The 18,561-nt window shown below is 35.7% G+C and overlaps 1 protein-coding gene across 4 annotated transcripts in view; it reads left to right on the forward strand.

Annotated features, from left to right (window-relative positions):
- The window catches only part of NBEAL1 (neurobeachin like 1), a 189,735-nt gene that overhangs the window by 147,440 nt on the left and 23,734 nt on the right, over window positions 1–18,561 (forward strand). For all 4 annotated transcript variants that reach the window (XM_004378242.2, XM_023733009.1, XM_023733007.1 and 1 more), the window contains exons 38-44: window positions 84–185; window positions 1,618–1,713; window positions 2,304–2,428; window positions 3,453–3,593; window positions 7,896–8,026; window positions 11,161–11,270; window positions 14,456–14,573. In XM_004378242.2, coding sequence (XP_004378299.2) covers window positions 84–185; window positions 1,618–1,713; window positions 2,304–2,428; window positions 3,453–3,593; window positions 7,896–8,026; window positions 11,161–11,270; window positions 14,456–14,573 — 823 coding nt within the window. The remainder of the gene's footprint in view (window positions 1–83; window positions 186–1,617; window positions 1,714–2,303; window positions 2,429–3,452; window positions 3,594–7,895; window positions 8,027–11,160; window positions 11,271–14,455; window positions 14,574–18,561) is intronic.

Here is an 18,561-nt window from a genome sequence, read left to right on the forward strand (position 1 = left end):
TATCTTAATAAAGCTTGTTATAGAAACCGTAATCCATATTTGTCTTGATCAATTTTTGAACTATAAAATGTTGTTCTTTATAGGTTAGAAACAGAGTGTATAGCAGACTATTGTCACTTCATTCTCCAAATAGTTATGGAACCAGATCACCACAGGAGGTATTCAAAGCATCAGGATTGACACAGGTAGGAAATTTTAATAGGCACTGTTTTGGTATTCATTTTATGTCTCAGACTTTTGCTTAAAAGTAAAATTTTTTTTTCTGATCATTTCATTTTGATTATTCAAACTATTATTTTTCCTTTCAGTTTGATCTTTTGAATTGTCTTTGAATCATCCTTTGTTTCCCTCACACACAGTGTCTCCCCTCTCCGAAATCATTCAGTTCATAAGCATGTCCTATGGATTCTTCTTCCTTAATAATTTTCTTTTTTAAAAGAAAAATGTGATTTTTTTTCTTAATAATAAAAATAATTCATGCACAAGGTAAAAATCAAGACAGTAGAAGATAATATAAAAAATGCCAAGAATAAACAGCAGATGAAATCACCAGTCCTTCTACTAACAAAAGCTAATTAATGTCCTCGTATATTTTATCCTCACCTATTTCCTGACATCACTTGAATTTGCAAAAACCCAAGTGAAGGCTTTTTTTTTTTTTTTTCTGTTTTTTTGCTTTCCAGGACTATTAGTAGTCCCCTAACCATAGTCTTTGCCACCTAACTTTCCTTCCTCCTACATACGCATTAATTTTAAGTGTTGCTCTCATTCAAAAGCCATAAGCAGTTCTTTCTTGTTGTCTGTGGAATAAGCTTTATTTCATAAAGTACTTTCCCTGTTGCCTATGAAATAAATTTTATTCATTAAAGTAGTGATTCTTCAAACTGGTACACAGGAACAATTATAATTGGACTTTATAAGATCAATATATAGAGATTCATTTCTCACTGTTCCCCATAGGTATATCCCTGCTCAAGGCCCACAGTAAACCTAAAGGTGAATGTTAATCTCTTAGCAGAATTGTCGAGTATACTCACTATGTAGAGTAATTAGCAGACTAGGTACAGTGAAGTGATTAAAAGAAAATAATGATTATCTCTTTAGAAAATTTTGTATCTAATGTAGCAAAATCACATTTATCATTGCTGTATAAAGGCAGTTCTCTGAGGAAAGTTAATTTAATATTTCATTAAAATTCTTAAATTGGTTTAATATATTATTAAGATACATTTTAATATGCATATTATTTAAATCTTTTAATAAAAATTTTTCAAAATGAGGCAGTCCTTCTAGAATTAATATTTTTAAGGTTATTAAATCAATTATTATTTAATTGAAGAAAAGACAATTCTTATGAAGACCCTGTGGACTGTAGTGTAAGACTGATGTTGACCTCTTTCTTACTTTTATAGAACCCAGTTTTTTAAAGAAAATAAATTTAGGAAAATTATATTGATTTATCTCCTTGTTAAGCCTTTTTTTTTTAAGCCCTCCTTTTATTATGAAGATGATAGAGATAAGGGGAACACAAGATTATGTTAGTACTGTCAGTAATTGTGCTGATTTCTAAGAAATGTAGATTATTTGAATTTGATTTAGCTCTTTTGTGCTGTCTAGAAATGGGTGAACAGAGAGATATCAAATTTTGACTACCTCATTCAAATAAATACAATGGCAGGACGGACCTATAATGACCTTGCACAATATCCTGTGGTAAGTTTTTTTATATAAATCTCACAAATACGAAATTACCTTTCAGGTTTATAATGCTCAAAAAGTATGTATTTGTTACTTAAATGACTTAAATTTTTAAACATAGATAAAACTGTTTTTGACTTTTTTTATATTTTCTTCCCATTTTTACATAAATGACACGGCCTTCTACATTTGTTTGCCAATTGCTCCCTCTCCCCACAAGGTATTTTCACAAGCACTGCCATGCCAGTTTATTTTTACTTGTTGCTGTAAAAAAAAAAAATTAGTATAGCGTGCTTACAAAAATACCTTACAGGGGGAGGGCAAGGTTGGCAAACAACCATAGAACGCACATGTTATTTGCCTGAAAATATGCTATATAAACATGAAGAGTAATTTAAAAATAAAGGAGTTTTTCTTTCAGTTTGTTGAAAATATTCCAGGGGAGTTCTGGTTATCGAACTAAGAGTGAATAAACATTTGCAACAGGAAAAAAGTATTTTTAAAGACTATCCTTTTTTGTCTTTAGATAAACATTTGATATTAGATATGGGGATATTAAATTCTCTAGGAAGGAATGTCTGAATTGTAAATTGTGGTTCTTTTAGTTTCCCTGGATTTTACAAGACTATACTTCAGAAGAGTTGGACCTTAATAACCCAGCTGTATTTCGAGATCTTTCCAAACCAATTGGGGTTGTTAATGATAAAAATGCCAAAGCCATGAGAGAAAAGTAAGTGCCTTTTATCTGTTTTTAAAGATACTCGGTGCTTGTCTGAATTTATATAGATTTTTACCATGACAGACCAAATGTTATTTTTCGGAATGTACAACTACTTTTGATAAGCAGAGTTTGATAATTGGTGCACTAATTTTTCTTGACAGTGTCTCACTTGCCATTCAAATATCTTAAGTACAGTTCTGTTCATTCCTTTTTTTTTCTAAATTTAAATTGATATTATTCAGAATTTATTTTCATCTTGTAATAATTATATGCTAAAGGGTAGTAGGCGCTTGAAAATTTTAGATTTTAATAACCTAATCCAACATGTAAAAATAACTGTCTAACATAATAATATTTTTGTAGCTATAAATTTAATAATGCTAATATACCGTTCAACAGTAATGTGAATAAAGAACAATGAAATGTGTGAAAATTTAGAAAGTATCATTTTAATAAAGACAGGAAATATTTATAGTTCTGTTTATTAATTATCTAAGCTATATGTAAACATCTCACAATTTTTTTTTCTTCAAAGCATACTGCTGACGGGTAATAGAATTATCTGGTTTTAATTTCCTTTTTTCTCCATGTGGACTTGTGGATGACTTGTCAGCTATGACTTCTGATAATAAGAACAAAGAAATATTTTGCAAACTAACTTAGTAATTCTAGATTTATTTGAAACTAGATGGTGCATTATTATTTTTTTCTTTGCAAATCATCTCCAAGATTTTTCTTCTTTTTTAGTTCTCTGTGTTTTCTAGTTTTTTTACAATGAACATGTATTATTACATAATACAAAACTGTTTTCAGAATCCAGTATTATTAGTAATTCATTGTTTGAAAAAAAGTTTTAATGACTATAACTTTTTTCATTTATTAATATAGTATGCTTGATAAGCATACATATTTGATAATAAAACATTAATAAGGACTTTTTTAAAACCATGTTTTCAGCAACACAACACAAACTTATGTTCCTCTGATTTAATTTTACTGTTAGTGGTTATAAAACCTTGGTTTCTTCTTTTAGATATGAAAATTTTGAGGATCCAATGGGCACTATTGACAAGTTTCATTATGGTACTCACTATTCAAATTCTGCAGGGGTTATGCATTATCTTATTCGTGTAGAACCATTTACCTCCCTTCACATCCAGCTGCAGAGTGGAAGGTATGTTTTGGGTGCAGAAGATATTTTCTTATGACTGTATGTTAGTGTTTAAAACTACTTGCCTTTATGCCATTTGTTGTACAGCAGGGCCAAGTCTTTTTAACTCTCCTCCAGTAGGCATTGATGCATATAGCACCTCTAGATAAAAATAGTCTATGCCAAACTCGTTTGAGAATAAGTCACTCAAACTGACTTGCACAAATAACTTGTAAGGAGAATGCTTTTTTATTGTTATCCCATGTACCTTTGTGATTCTACTGGTTTCAGGGACCTACCAGTGATTTAAAGTTGGATCTGATTTAGACCTAGATCCAAGATACGTATCTACTAGAGAGTCAAACCTAACCAATGTCTATATAGTCTTGCTAAAAATGTTTATTTAGCAAGAAGAATAGAAAGAAGGAAGAATGAGGAACTCGGAGTATGGCCCCTGGACACCCTTTTAGTTCAGTAATGAAGTCATTCCGGAGATTCACCCTTCAGCCAAAGATTAGACAGGCCCATAAAACAAAACAAGACTAAATGGGCACACTAGCCCAGGGGCAAGACGGAGAAGGCGGGAGGGGACAGGAAAGCTGGTAAAGAGGAACCCAGGGTCGAGAAGGGGAGAATGTTGACAGGTCATGGGGTTGGCAGCCAATGTCACAAAACAATATGTGTACTAGTTGTTTAATGAGAAGCTAGTTTGTTCTGTAAACCTTCATCTAAAGTACAATTTAAAAAAAAAATGAATGAAGGACTCTTACATTATTAGCAGCAGCTCAAACAGGTCTATGATACCATTGTATTAACATATTGCCTACTACAGTTATAACTAACCTATTTTTCACATTTTCCTAATCATCCTAAAGAAATAAATTCCTCCATGAATCCTCTACTCTCCAGTATATCCTCCAGGTGGCTCCCTACTTATTCACGTTTTGTCTCCATTTCACCTTTCGCTTTCACATTATCCTTTGCCTTCCCCACCCAATCAGTAGCTTGTGTAAACATTGCCTATTCTACTCTGACTTTCCATAGAGCTTCTGTCTTTCAGAATTAGCCTGGATCTTTTATCACTACCTTAAGTACAATAAGCCTTGGCTTCAAGAAGAAAGTTTGTCCCCAGGATCACTACAGATCCTCAAATATTGCAAATATCACAAGAAACTAGTTGCTGTCAAATGAGTTCTAACTTTTGGTGACCCCATGCATGTCAAAACTCCATAGGATTTTTAGTGGCTGTTTTTTCAGAAGTAGATCGCTAGGCCTTTCTTCTCAAACCTCCAACCTTCTGTTAACTTCGACTGTGATAACTGTTTGCACCACCCAGGGACTTCCAAATACCACAGTAGCAGGTAGTTCCCCTCCTCCCCCAATAAGGTACAGTAAGCATAACTGGGTCTTTTCAGCTTTTAATGATTTCACAAGTACATGATTTTTTTATAAAGCTTCAAATATAGATTCTGATTGTGTTTCAGAGAACACCAACAAAAAAGTGAAAAGACTACCCACTCATTGGGAGGAAATATTTGTAAATCATATATCTGATAAGGCAGTTGTATCTAGAATAGATAGAAAAAGTCTTACAACTCAATAATAAAAAGACAAATAACCAAATTAAAAATAGGGAAAGGACTTGAATAGACATTTCTTTAAAGAAGATATACCAATGTCCAATAAACACATAAAACGATGCGCAACATCATTAGTCTTCAGGGAAATGCAAATCAAAACCACAGTGACATACCACTTCATACCCACTAGGATGGCCAAAATCAAAAAGACATAGTAAGTGTTAGTGGGGATATGGAGAAATTGGAACCCTCATACACTGCTGGTGAGAATGTAAATTGATGCAGCTGCTATGGAAAACAGTCTGGCAGTACTTCAAAAGGTTAAACATAGAATTACCACGTGACCCAGCAGTTCCTCTGTTGGGTATATACCCAAGATAACTGAAAACACATGTCCACATAAAAACTTGTACATGAATGTTCATAGTAGCATTATTGATTATAGCCAAAAAATGGAAACAACCCAAATGTCCATCAGCTGATAAATGAATAAATAAAATGTGGTATATTCTATGCATCAGCAGTCCCTTGTTTTGTAAATTTGTTCATTAAAACAAAAAGATGTTATGTCCATACAACGGAATATTATTTGGCTTGAATGAGTGAAAGGAATGAAGTACTGATACATGCTACAGTATGGATGAACCTTGAAAACAGTATACCAGATGAAAGCAGACAGTCACAAAGGACCACATATTGTATGATCCCATTCGTATGAAATGTCCAGATAAGCAAATCTAGAGAGACAGAAAATAGATTCGTGGTTGCCAGTGGTCGGGGCTAGGTGGAATGGGGAGTGACTGCTAATGGATACAGGGTTTCATTTTGGGGTGATATGAAAATGTCCTAAAATTATGGTGATGGTTGCACAACTGTGTGACTGTCCTAAAAATCATTGAATTATACACTTTAAGTGAGTGAATTGTATAATATGTGAATTATATCTCAATAAAGCTGCTCAAAAAAAATTCTGCCACTAAAATTACTGTACCTCTCCTTAAATAGGAATATACCATGATTAAACTTTGAAGATTGCCCATTGTCTGTTTATAATTAGATTCAAAATTCTGCTAAGTAATATATAATGATAAGCTCTGCCTCAAAACAAGATTAGTAGGCATAAAAAAGTGAGTCAAATCAGTCATGAGTGTCACTTTTTTCTTTAGAGCATGTCCTTACCTTTTCAGACTGAAAGCCATCACTTAATAAATAAACCCTTGAAAATGATATCAAAGGAAATGAAACAAAAGCGGTTTATACTTACTGTGATTAGGAAAAGCATGATAAAATTGCAGCATGACCACTTGAGCTTTTTCCAACAGCCGCAGGCTCTGAGTGCCCATGAAGGAACTTAAAACTTAAATAAAAATAGGATAATAGTATATGCAAGTAAAATATAAAAACTTCAGCTATTTCAAAACTGTTGCTATTCCTCTGACTCATCCTTTGGTTTTGGGCAGAAGAGTTTATAAAGATATTTACCAGTATTTATCAAGGATTAAATCAGCAACGTTCCTATAGATGTATTAACCAAGTAGATTAATAATATAATATTTAGAGTGATATTTAAACTCTTCAGAGTATTCAAATAATGTTTACTCACTTTCTGTAATAAATTTTACTCAGCAAAAAATTAAGCCATTTAAAAAATTCTCTTAACATTATATTTAATTCAATTACTTGACCTTTTTTTTTTCAGAATGATTTGGTTTTCAGTTGTTTTAACTAAGATGATATTGGTGATTAAAATGATTTAGTTCCTAACAACACACTACAAAAGATAGATTATCACAATAGGTAGAGAAAATTATATTTTTAGACATTAAAGAAAAAGATAAAGAGAAGCTTCACTCACTAGGAAGTCTGAAGGGATTTTAAGTTTTGTTTAATGCACTCTTGTTGCTCATTCAATAACCACTGTTCTCAACTTGTGGAAGGAAAGGTCATGGAAGCTCCATAGTCACATCCAAACTCCCTGAGGGACCGAATGGCTGGGCAGAGGGCTGTGGGGACCATGGTCTCGGGGAACATTTAGCTCAATTGTCATAACACAGTTTATAAGGAAATATTCTACCTTCTAACTTGGTGAGTAGCGTCTGGGGTCTTAAAAGCCTGTGAGCACCCATCAAAGATACACCACTTGTCTCATCCCTTCAGGAGCAAGGGAGAATGAAGAAAACAAGATAAAAGAGAAAGATTAGTCCAGAGGACTAATGGGCCACAACTACCACGGCCTCCACCAGACTGAGTTCAGGACAACTAGATAGTGCCCGGCTACCACCACTAACTGCTCTGACAGGGATCACAACAGAGGGTCCCATTCAGAGCTGGAGAAAAATGTAGAACAAAGTTCTAACTCACAAAAAAGACCAGACTTACTGGCTTGATAGAGACTGGAGAAACCCTAAGAGTATGGCCCCTGGACACCCTGTTAGCTCAGTAATGAAGTCACTCCCAGGGTTCACTGCTCAGCCAAAGATTAGACAGCCCCATAAAACAAAACGAGACTAATGGGGCACAACAGTCCAGGGACAAGGACTGGAAGGCAGGAGCGGACAGGAAAGCTGGTAATAGGGAACCCAAGGCTGAGAAGGGACAGCGTTGACGTGTCATATGGTTGTTAACCATTGTAATAAAACAATATGTGTACTAACTGTTTAATGAGAAACTATTTGTTCTGTAAACCTTCATCTAAATTACAATTTAAAAAAAAAAATCACTGTTTTCTTTCATTCTCCACATGCAGGTTTGACTGTGCAGACCGACAATTCCATTCCATCCCTGCTACCTGGCAGGCTCTCATGGATAATCCATATGATGTGAAGGAGCTTATTCCTGAATTCTTCTATTTCCCAGAGTTTTTGGAAAATCAAAATCGTAAGAAATAGGGAATTAAGAATTTGACTCGACAAGTCCCAATAAAGTAGTCTGGAAAGTGTCTTTTAGGAAAATTTTGTCATGTTCTGCAGATTATTTCATTGGAGCCCTGGTTGTGCGGTGGTTAAGAGCTTGGCTGCTAACCAAAGGTTGGCAGTCTGAATCCACCAGCTGCTCCTTAGAAACCCTGTGGGGCAGTTCTACTCTGTCCTATAGGGTTGCTATGAGTCACAATCAACTTGATGGGGACGAATTTGGTTTTTTGGCTTTCTACAGATTATTAAAGGTTCATTCAGTCTATAGATTACTCAGTGACAGGGCTTAACCAATGCCTAGGAACCAGTCTTACCTTCCAGGGAAGTGTCTTAAGGAACTAAGATAAATGAGTCAATTTGAATTGGTAAGAGAATTTTTATGAGTACAGTGTTTACTAAAGAAACAAAAATGGCTATAGGCTATTTCAGCCATATAGCCATTTAAATTAAAAACCTGTGTGTGAAAGATAATGTGAGAATTTAGATCAGAGGTCAAGAAACTATGGGTCTGTTGGCCAAATATGGCCTACCACTGTTTTTTATAAATAAAGTTTTATTGGAACACAGCCAGCCCGTTCATTTATGTGTTATCAATGGCTGCTTTCACAGTATAACAGCAGGTTTGAGTAGTTGCAACAGAGACCATATGGCCCACAAAGTGGAAAATATTTACTCTCTGACCCTTTATAGAAAAGTTTGCTGTCTCCTGATTTAGAGCAGTAAGAAAAAAAAAAAAAATGAAAGTAATGACGGTTTAAGTCACTGTAATATTTAAAAATTCACATTATGTTTTTCAAGTAAAGAAGCTGAAGATAAATATGGTCTTTAAAAATATACTTTATTAAAACTATCCAAATACTTTTTCTATGAGATACTGTTAGGTTTATTTTTAAGCACAAATGAGGAAATTGGCAAGATTGACACTACTGGTATTCTTTAGGGAGACTCCAAAGTGTCAAAGGACTATTGCCAACTTCTTTCCTCCCCTAGCAGGTAATGTTAGTGTTTAACCCTTTGCTTGGTCAGTAGAATTATGCACTTTAACCATGCATCCTGGGGCAGGGTGTTGGAGGCAGGACATCTGATTCTCAGTGTAGGGCGATCAGAATTGATGAGTTTCAGAAATTCAGATAATCGATTGAGTCTCATCCTAGACTCTCAGCCTATGGATTAGAGTCTTCTAAAGCAGGGTATCAGGGACAGGAAGGATGAGCAGATTAGATCTGGATGCAGAGCTTTCCATGTTTATGATAAAGTATTCACCAGAGCCAGAGGTACTTAGTACTACTATCCTGAAGGTTTGATTTCTAACTGTGTGTTCTCTCTTTGTTTGAAATGAGCTGGGTAGGAGAAAGCAAGGTATATCATAATGCCTTCAGGAACAGATATTAACAAAACCAACTCAAAATTGTACGAGCAAGGAAATTTTAGTATTTTCCATAATAAAAACCTCTAAGGTATGATTGTTTCAGGTAGCTTAAAAAATCATCAAGGCCAAGTTCTTTGTTTCCATTCTGCCATTCTAAGTATTTTGGCTTTGTCTTTGGCTAGTTCTTCTCATGGTTAGAAATGATTAAAGCAGTTCTAGGCACCATGGGCCAATACAACAGTGTTTGAGAAAGAAGTGGGATTGTTAATTCATTGTGTTTTTTTCTTAAGAGTGAGAAAACCTTTCTCATAACCTCTGCTTATTGTCCAGAGTTGGGTAATATACCAACACCTAAACCAGTCACATGCAGTGGGCAGAAATTACTCTGACTTTGGTTAATCCCTGAGTCATATAGGGTAGAAATGGACACTTGGACAAAATGAAGGCTCTGCTAGCAGATGAGAAGAAGGAATGGTCATGGGGTGGGTAACAAACAATATCTGCTAAACAGTGGTTGGATTAAGATAAAGTCAGAGACCCTGTTCATCCTGCCATTCTATGACCTTTAAACCTTTCTCCAACTTGGAACACACTGGTATTTTAAGGCAGCTTCTTTTTTGAAAAGTCTTGTGTTAACACTTTTTCCCCCGCACTGTATGAACAAGAAAACCTCATCTTTGGGAAAAGTTTGACAGAATGCTGTGTTGTAACTATATACGAGCAAATCTTTTTGTCAATACCAACTTAGAATAGTAGTATATGAATACATAGTTCTTGCATAAGACAAATACAAACTCTCCTAGTGAGCGAATTTAAGGTGTAAGTTACACCAAAAAGCCCTAAGGAGCTATATATCTTAAATTAACCATTAGAGGGACTATGTCATTTACTTTTTTATTTTTAAAAACTTTTATTGTGGTAAAATATATAGCAAAACATTTGCCATTTTAAAACCATTTTTACATGTACAGTTCAATGACATTAATTACATTCACCATGTTATACAACCATTACCACTAACAATTTCCAAATTATTTTCATCACCCATATAAAAAACTCAGTACCCCCTAAGTAATAACTCCCCATTTCTCCCTTCTACCCACTCCTGATGACCACTAATTAACTTTGGCACTATGCATTTGCCTATTCTAGATATTCCATATAAGTGGAATCATACAGTATATGTCCTTTTGTGTCTGACTTATTTGACTCTAATGTTTTCAGGGTTCATCTGTGTTGTAGCATGTATCAGAACTTCATTTCTTTTTATGGTTAAGTAATATTCCATTGTATGTATACACAACATTTTATTTATGCATTCATCTATTGATGGACACTTGGCTTGTTTTCACCTTCCATGTTATTTATTTTTAATGTAAGAAGAGTGTTTATTTTTTGTTCAGGTTAAGATGAGGATCGTAGTTATAGTTTCCCCATTTTTCTCAACAAAAGAATTAATTAGTAATGTGATTTACCTTGCAAGTAACTAATTTAAAACTATTTTATTTTCATCTACAATTTTTTAATCAACTGATAAATTACATTCAGGCAGAAAAGCGTTATTTTTATCTGTGGAATAAATTTAGAGCAAAAGACAACTCAATTATCACCTTTCACTCTTAACTAAAGAAGGAAAAAAGCCATCTGTTTTTCTCAAGAATGTACTCTAATTTGTGTTTGTTTTATTTAAATCTAAAATTATTTATACGTTTATCTTTTACATGTCTTAGAATTTAATTTGGGTTGTCTACAAGTTTCCAAAGAACTAGTGAATGATGTCATTCTCCCCAAATGGGCTAAGTCGGCTGAAGATTTCATCTATAAACATAGGAGAGCTCTGGTAAGATTTTTGTCTTTAGTTATTAGACAGATTAAGAAGATACAGCCATATGTTTTTTAGAGGGTGGAATAAAGTATATTTGACTGTTAATTATTTTCTAGATAAATTTGTAATCTACTGTGTATGCTGCTTTAGAAAGTACAATATACTAATTATTTTGAGGATATGAATTTTGTTATAGTGACAGTATAATACAATTTTATGAATATTTATCAAAAGATTAAATATTTTCAGTTCCATAAGATACATGCCTGCTGTATGTGGAACTATTCTAGTCAACAAACTGGTATAGTTTGATGTTTGGCAGTTCCTACATTGTTTCAGATCTAACAGTGATAAGCTTTTGTTTTCTCTGAAGGATTTTACTAAGTTTCTAATAAGGAAACCAAATTCTAAAAGCCACTTAAAAAATTATTACAAGGGTCAGCTTTGGTGAAGGGAAGAACAACACATCATACCGGGGCAGTCAGCACAACTGGACCAAAGCGAAAGCAAATTTCCTAGACACATCCAAACACTTTGAGGGACAGAGTAGCTGGGGCTGGGGCCGGGGCCTGGGGACCATAGTTTCGGGAGACATCTAGGTCAATTGGCATAACATAGTTTATAAAGAAAATGTTCTACATCCCACTTTGGTGAGTAGCGTATGGGGTCATAAGAGCTTGAGAGCAGCTATCTAAGATATAGCTATTGGTCGCATCCCACTCGGAGCAAAGGAGAATGAAGAAAATCAAAGATACAAGGAAAATACTAGCCCAAAGGACTAAAGGACCAAATAAAACAGAGACTCCACCAGCCTAAGACCAGAAGAACTAGATGGTGCCCAGCTACCACCAGTGACCATCCTGACAGGGAACACAATGGAGAGTCCCGGACAGAGTAGGAGAAAAATGTAGAACAGAACTCAGATTCACGTAAAAAGACCAGACTTAATGGTCAGACAGACACTGGAGGAACCCCCAAAACTACAGCCCCCGGACGCTCCATTAACCCAGAAATGAAACGATTCCCGAAGCCCACTCTTCAGACAAAGATTAGACAGGCCTATAAAACAAAAAATAATACGTGTGAGGAACATGCTTCTTAGTTCAGTCAAATATACAAGACCAAATGGGCAGTTCCTGTCCAAAAGCAGGATGAGAACGCAGGAAGGGACAGGAACTGGTGAATGAACACAAGGAAACCAGGGTGGAAAGGGAGAGTGTGCTGTCACATTGTGGGGATTGCAGTCAGTGTCACAATATGTGTATAAAGTTTTGAATGAGAAATTAACTTGAGCTGTTAACTTTCACATACAGCACACACAAAAAAAAATTATTAAAAGTATTTCCAGTTTGGAATTGAAGGACTAGTAAGGGTTAGTTGATATTATTGTGTTAGTATCTTGCAGATAATGTTGATGGCTCCATATTTTTCCCACAACAGACAATTTAGTTGTCTAAAGTGAAACGTTGCAGACTCTTAAACTAATTAGGCGAATACTTTGCAACACTCCTTGTCTTTAGTACGTAGTTTGTCAAGTTTACAAAAGTCAAGATTAAATTATAACATTTGTAAGTAAATTTATAAAATTCAGGGTGAGATTATAACATTTGTAAGTAGCAGTCCTGTGCATGAATAGGGAATTGGGAAAAATGAAACAAATCAAAAAACTCATTGCCATCCACTCGATTCTGACTCAGCGACCCTATTGGACAGGGTAGAACTGCCCCATAGGGTTTCCAAGGAGCGCCTGGTAGATTCAAACTGCCGGCCTTTTGGTTAGCAGCTGTAGATCTTAACCACTACGCCACCAGGGTTTCCAAATGAAACAAAGCAAATGTGAAAATTACCCTGTTAGCCCACCAGGAACTTCTCAGGTGGATTTCTCCTATATTATGTATGAAATGAAGTGGGATCCAGGATTTTAGGAAGACGTACTTTCTAGATCATAGTAATAAGATATTAGAAGTGTGTAACAAACTGTCTTGAAATCTGTTGCCCATTTTATTATCTTTCACAGTTCTGTGGGCTGACTGGTGTCAATTGGCAGTACTTTTTCTGGTCTTGCTTAAGGTTTCTCATGCAGTTGCAGTCACACGGCATCTAGGGTTGGATCATCTGCAGACTGCATTGACACACTGGGATAGCTGGACTTCTTGCCCTCACCATGTCCCCAAAAGTACAAAAGTGGGAGCTTTTGTGCTTTCTTAAGGCCTAGGTTCAGAAATGTCACATCATCCCTTCTGCCATCTTGTGATGGTTAAGCAGTCACAGGATCAGTTCAGATTCAAGGAGGAGAGGGGAAGTAAACTCTCCTTTCAATAGGGAGAGTGACAAAGAATTTGCAGCCTTTAATCCACCACATCGGCTGTCCACTGGTCACAAATTATTTAATTCTGCATGTAAAATATTCTCACTTCCTCTTAAGACTCCCAAGTCTCATCCCATTAAGGCAGGGATCAGCAAACTTTTTCTATAAAGGGCCAGACAGTAATTGTGGCAACTCCTCAGTTCTGCCATTGTAGTGTGAAAGCAGATAAGTTGTGTCTGTGTTCTGCTAATCTGCAAATCTGGCAGCCAGCCAGATTTGGCCCACAAGCAGTAGTTTGCTGGCCCCTGCATTAAGGCATCAGGCCTAAAGTTAAGGATCTTATCATCCAAATCAAGTCCATGTGTAGATGAGACTCCTTAAATGCAACTCCTCTTGTGTCTGAAAACTGAAGAGACAAGTTATCTGCCCCTACATGACATCAGTGGTAAGACAAAGACAGGAGAACAACAATAGATAACTTCAATTCAAAAACCAAATCTACTGCCATCAAATTGATTCTGACTTATAGCGACCCCATAGGACAGAGTAGAACTACCCCAGAAGGTTTCCAAGACTGTAAATCTTTATGGAAGCAGACTGCCATATCTTTCTCCCACAGAGCAGCTGGTGGGTTTGGAACTGCCCACCTTTTGGTTAGCAGCCACTGTCCTACTCCCTGGGAGTGGTTCTCTAAATTATAGTAGATATGAACAGTCAATACATGTGGTAGATACTGAATAATTGTTTAACTTGATTTTGAAAGAATTTTATTTGTAGCCAGTAAGCTTTATGTATGGAAATGTTTAATTTGCCCTTATTTTTATAAAGGATCCACATTTACGTTTGAGTTGGAAAGTGTCTCTATTAATTATTAAATTTGTTCTTTTTCTAGGAGTCTGAGTATGTTTCTGCTCATCTTCATGAGTGGATAGATTTGATTTTTGGATATAAACAGAGAGGGCCAGCTGCAGTGGATGCACTCAACGTTTTCTATTACTGTAGTTATGAAGGTATAAACCTATGTAGTTTTCTCTTGCATTATATTGATAGAAGCTATAGTTTAATATGTATTTACACATGGTATTTCGGGCCTATTTAATGTGAGAAAGACTACATGGAAAAAATTTTAGTGAACTTTTTCTATTTGAAAGATTAAGAGGCTGTTGATTTTCTTTTTGGTAATGTAGTTAGGTTTATATATACAAATTTAATTATAGATGTCAGTTATTAGTGTCATATAAATTTTTTATTGCCATTAATCATATGTGTCCTATTCAGTGGGGTCCTGCATTAAATGTTCAGTTTTAAATTGTCTTTAGAATTACAAATAACAAATTCATAAAATGATTAAAAAAAAGATAACATTGTTCTAATGTTTAGTTCACAATCAAGAAAATGTTCTAAAGACATTGAAAGGCATAAAGTTTTTTCTTATCTATTTCTTAGGTAAAGCCAGTAGTTCTAAAGATTGTGAATAGTGTGAAGTTATGTAAATTTGAGCAAAGCCTATGTGACTTTTGGTAAATTGATAAGTGTATTTTCGCCATGCCATATCCATTCTGGTAATAGTTTCATACCAGTTGAAACCAGTGGCCGTTGAGTTGATTCTGATTCACGGTGACCTTATGTATGTCAGAGTAGAACTGTGGCTGATTTTTTAGAAGTAGGTCGCTAGACCTTTTTTCTGAGGTACCTCTAGGTGGACTCAAACATCCAACTTTTCGGTTAGCAGCTGAGCATGTTAACTGTTTGCACCACCCCGGGACTCCAGAAAGAATGTTGCCTGGTCCTGTGCTGTCCCCATGATTGGTTGCAGATCAGACTGTTGTGATTCATAGGGTTTTCATTGGCTGATTTTTGGAAATAGATCTCCAAGCCTTCCTCATCTGTCTTAATCTGGACAAGCCGCTGAAACCTGTTTAGGATCGTAGCAACATGCAATCCACCACTGACAGATGGCTGGTGGCTGCATATCAGATGCATTGTCTGGGAATCAAACTCAGGTCTCCTTCATGGAAGGCAAGAATTCTACCACTAAACCACTAATATGCCTCTAATAGTTTCATAGGGAGGTAGTATTGCATGGTGTTAGGAGCATGGACTTTGATTTCCGACATGCTTACTTTAGCCAGTTACTAGCAGTGTGACAATTCATGTTAAGTCTCGCTACGAATAATCCATTAACCAGAATGTCACCTTCCCCAGCATTTGTTAGGTAAGCAGAACTTTGAGTGGTATTTTTGTATGATTATTTCTCTTGTTTTAGCTTGACTATTGTGAGTATAAGTGTCTATATGAGTATAAACACAAACCAAACCCATTGTCATCAAGTTTATTCCAACTCATAGCAAACCCATAGGACACAGTAGAACTGCCCCATAGAGTTTCCAAGGCCGTAGATCTTAAATGAAGCCAACTGCCACATCTTTCTCACGTGGAGTGGCTGGTTGGTTCGAACTGCCAATCTTTCGGTTAGCAGCTGAGCGCTTAACCAGTGCACCACCAGAGCACCTTACTATGAGTATAGTTTATATTTTTTCAAGAGAAACTTCCGTAGAATGCTAATTAACTTTTTTTTTTTTTTTTTTTTGAGTTTATTTTGGGAGTGAACACATATAACACAATAACTGGTCCTTGGTTCTAGACAAATCAGATATAACTTCTTAATATGAAAGTCTATTATTTGCCAGAAACTCCAGAACTTTTTTACTGACAATTTTCCAAGAACACTGTCAAGACTTTCCTTAAATAAAGGATAATGTCAAATCAGCAGTGAATCGAATACATTTATTGAAAAGAAACACAAGGAACAAGACATCTGATGTTTTACAGACATCCCAAAACTTTAGGAAATTTGAACTCACACTCAATGCACATTGAATCACTCCTGTGGAAAAAAGATCCCTGGTCTTAAATTGTAGGAGCCTTCCACAATTTGTCTGACCACAAAGTCTTTGGCAGCTTGAAACATTAGAGTGACTTAGGGTGATCTGGTTACAAAGCTTCCTTTGGTACTAGAAGCCACGATGCTGAGTGGCAAGCAGCTGCTGCTCCAGGGAAACTGACTGTAAACCAAATGGCTCAGCAAACTATGAAGGTGGTATTATTTGTTCTGGTTTGTCTTGGACAGCTGCTTCTCAGTTTAATTATTTGTTTAATGTCATCAGAGTGTTGCCAGAACTTTGAATGTGCTAAGAGCAATTTTTATATTTCATTCTTGTAACCAAAAATATTCCTGCCATTTTCAAATCCTTGGTGGTCTATATAAAACAGTCTTTTAATATATATTCTGAGAGTGAAATAAATGGAAATTTTAGATTTCATTAGAATGAATTCACTATTAATCAGATTGTGTGGGGCAAAGTATTTTAACGTTAAATTAATTGGTACTATTTACTGTGATTGTATTGTGCTAGATATGTGTTACTTAATATACACTGTCTCATTTAATCTTTACAATAAATTTACTGTTATAATCCCAGTTTGAAAGGTGAGAAAACTGAGTCTTTACAAGGTTACTACTTATCCACAGTCACACAGCTTGGAAACAGGCAGAAGACTTGGAATTCAAACTTGGTCCTAACTCTTAACTTCTGTTCTGTGTTGTCTTCTTAGATACACTTTCTACTTTCATAAAATGTTATTTTCTCTTAAAAGGAGAATTTGTACATCTTTGAAAATTATTATTAGTGCTCATATCAGGGTTTTCATTCCAAAGGAAAAACAGATAGTTTAGCACAGTGTCCAGAACCATACCACCTTTGTCAAATCCCAGGACCATTATTTCCTAGCATGTGGGACCATAAGTGAATCACATGCATTCCTGTGCTTCAGTTTCTGCACCATGTAGCCTTGTGAAGATTAGCTGGGTTAATTATAAAGCCCTGACAGTGCCTAGCAGATAGTATGCAAATACAAGTGTTATTATTATTACATATTACATAAAATAAATCTTATTCACATACTTAAATAAATCACAGACTACAGATAAGCAATCCCAATTTAGCAAGCTAAATAGCAGAGGAAGTCCTCTTCAGGAGGCTAAATCAAAAGCCTAACTGCAACTGTGACTCAGAGAAGCTCTATTCCAGAAAAAGACATCATAAAATACCACATTGACTCATAAACTTTTAACTCAAAAGCTGTCCCCTCCTTAAAAAAAAAAATCACATTCATGATGTGGTATTCCTGTTCTGAACTTTAGCTTGTATTTCAGTAGGTATTTGGACCATTTCAGTTGACGCAGTTCACATTTCCTGCTGGTCTCAGATAGCACTAACATCTGCATTTCTCTTTTATTCCCTCCACGTAATCTCAGGGCTTTCTTCACTGAGGGGGCACTTCCAGATTTGGAGTGAAAATGGAAACTCTAGAGCAGCACTGGGGGCAGCAAGACCAGCAGCATTGAAGGACTCATTAATCAGGGTCCAGAACTGCCCCTGATTAGAACTCTGGGAGGTGGGCATATTCTTCCCCAGGAGCAAATGTGGAAGTACTTGGCCTCCTTCGTTTTTTTCTCTTTTCCAGTGGTGCCTCAAGTTCTGGTTCTTGGCCAGTGGGTTGACTTCTTTGTTTAAGGGAAAGTATAAAGCCTTTTCATATTAAATAAAGAACTTCCGATATCTCTAGGAGTCTTTCGGTTGTGGGCTTGGTAAAATTCAGCAACAACAACAAAAAAACTCAAACCACTTGCCATGGAGTTCATGCCAACTCATGACAACCCCATGTATGTCAGAGTAGAACTTCACTCCATAGGGTTTTCAAGGCTGTAACTTTTAGGAAGCAGCTCTCCAGGCCTTTCTTCTGAGGTGCCTCTGGGTAGGTTCACAAAGCCAACCTTTCTGTTCGTAGTCAAGCACTTAACCATTTGCACACCCAGAAACTCCAAAATTCAACAAGGACACATTTATACTTTAAGAGAACCTGTTGACCCAACTGAAATAAAAAGGATTATAACAGAATATTATGAAAAACTATACTCCAACAAATTTGAAAACC

Source organism: Trichechus manatus, unplaced genomic scaffold (assembly GCF_000243295.1).
Source record: "Trichechus manatus latirostris isolate Lorelei unplaced genomic scaffold, TriManLat1.0 scaffold00056, whole genome shotgun sequence".
In the NCBI taxonomy this organism is placed as follows: Eukaryota; Metazoa; Chordata; class Mammalia; order Sirenia; family Trichechidae; genus Trichechus; species Trichechus manatus.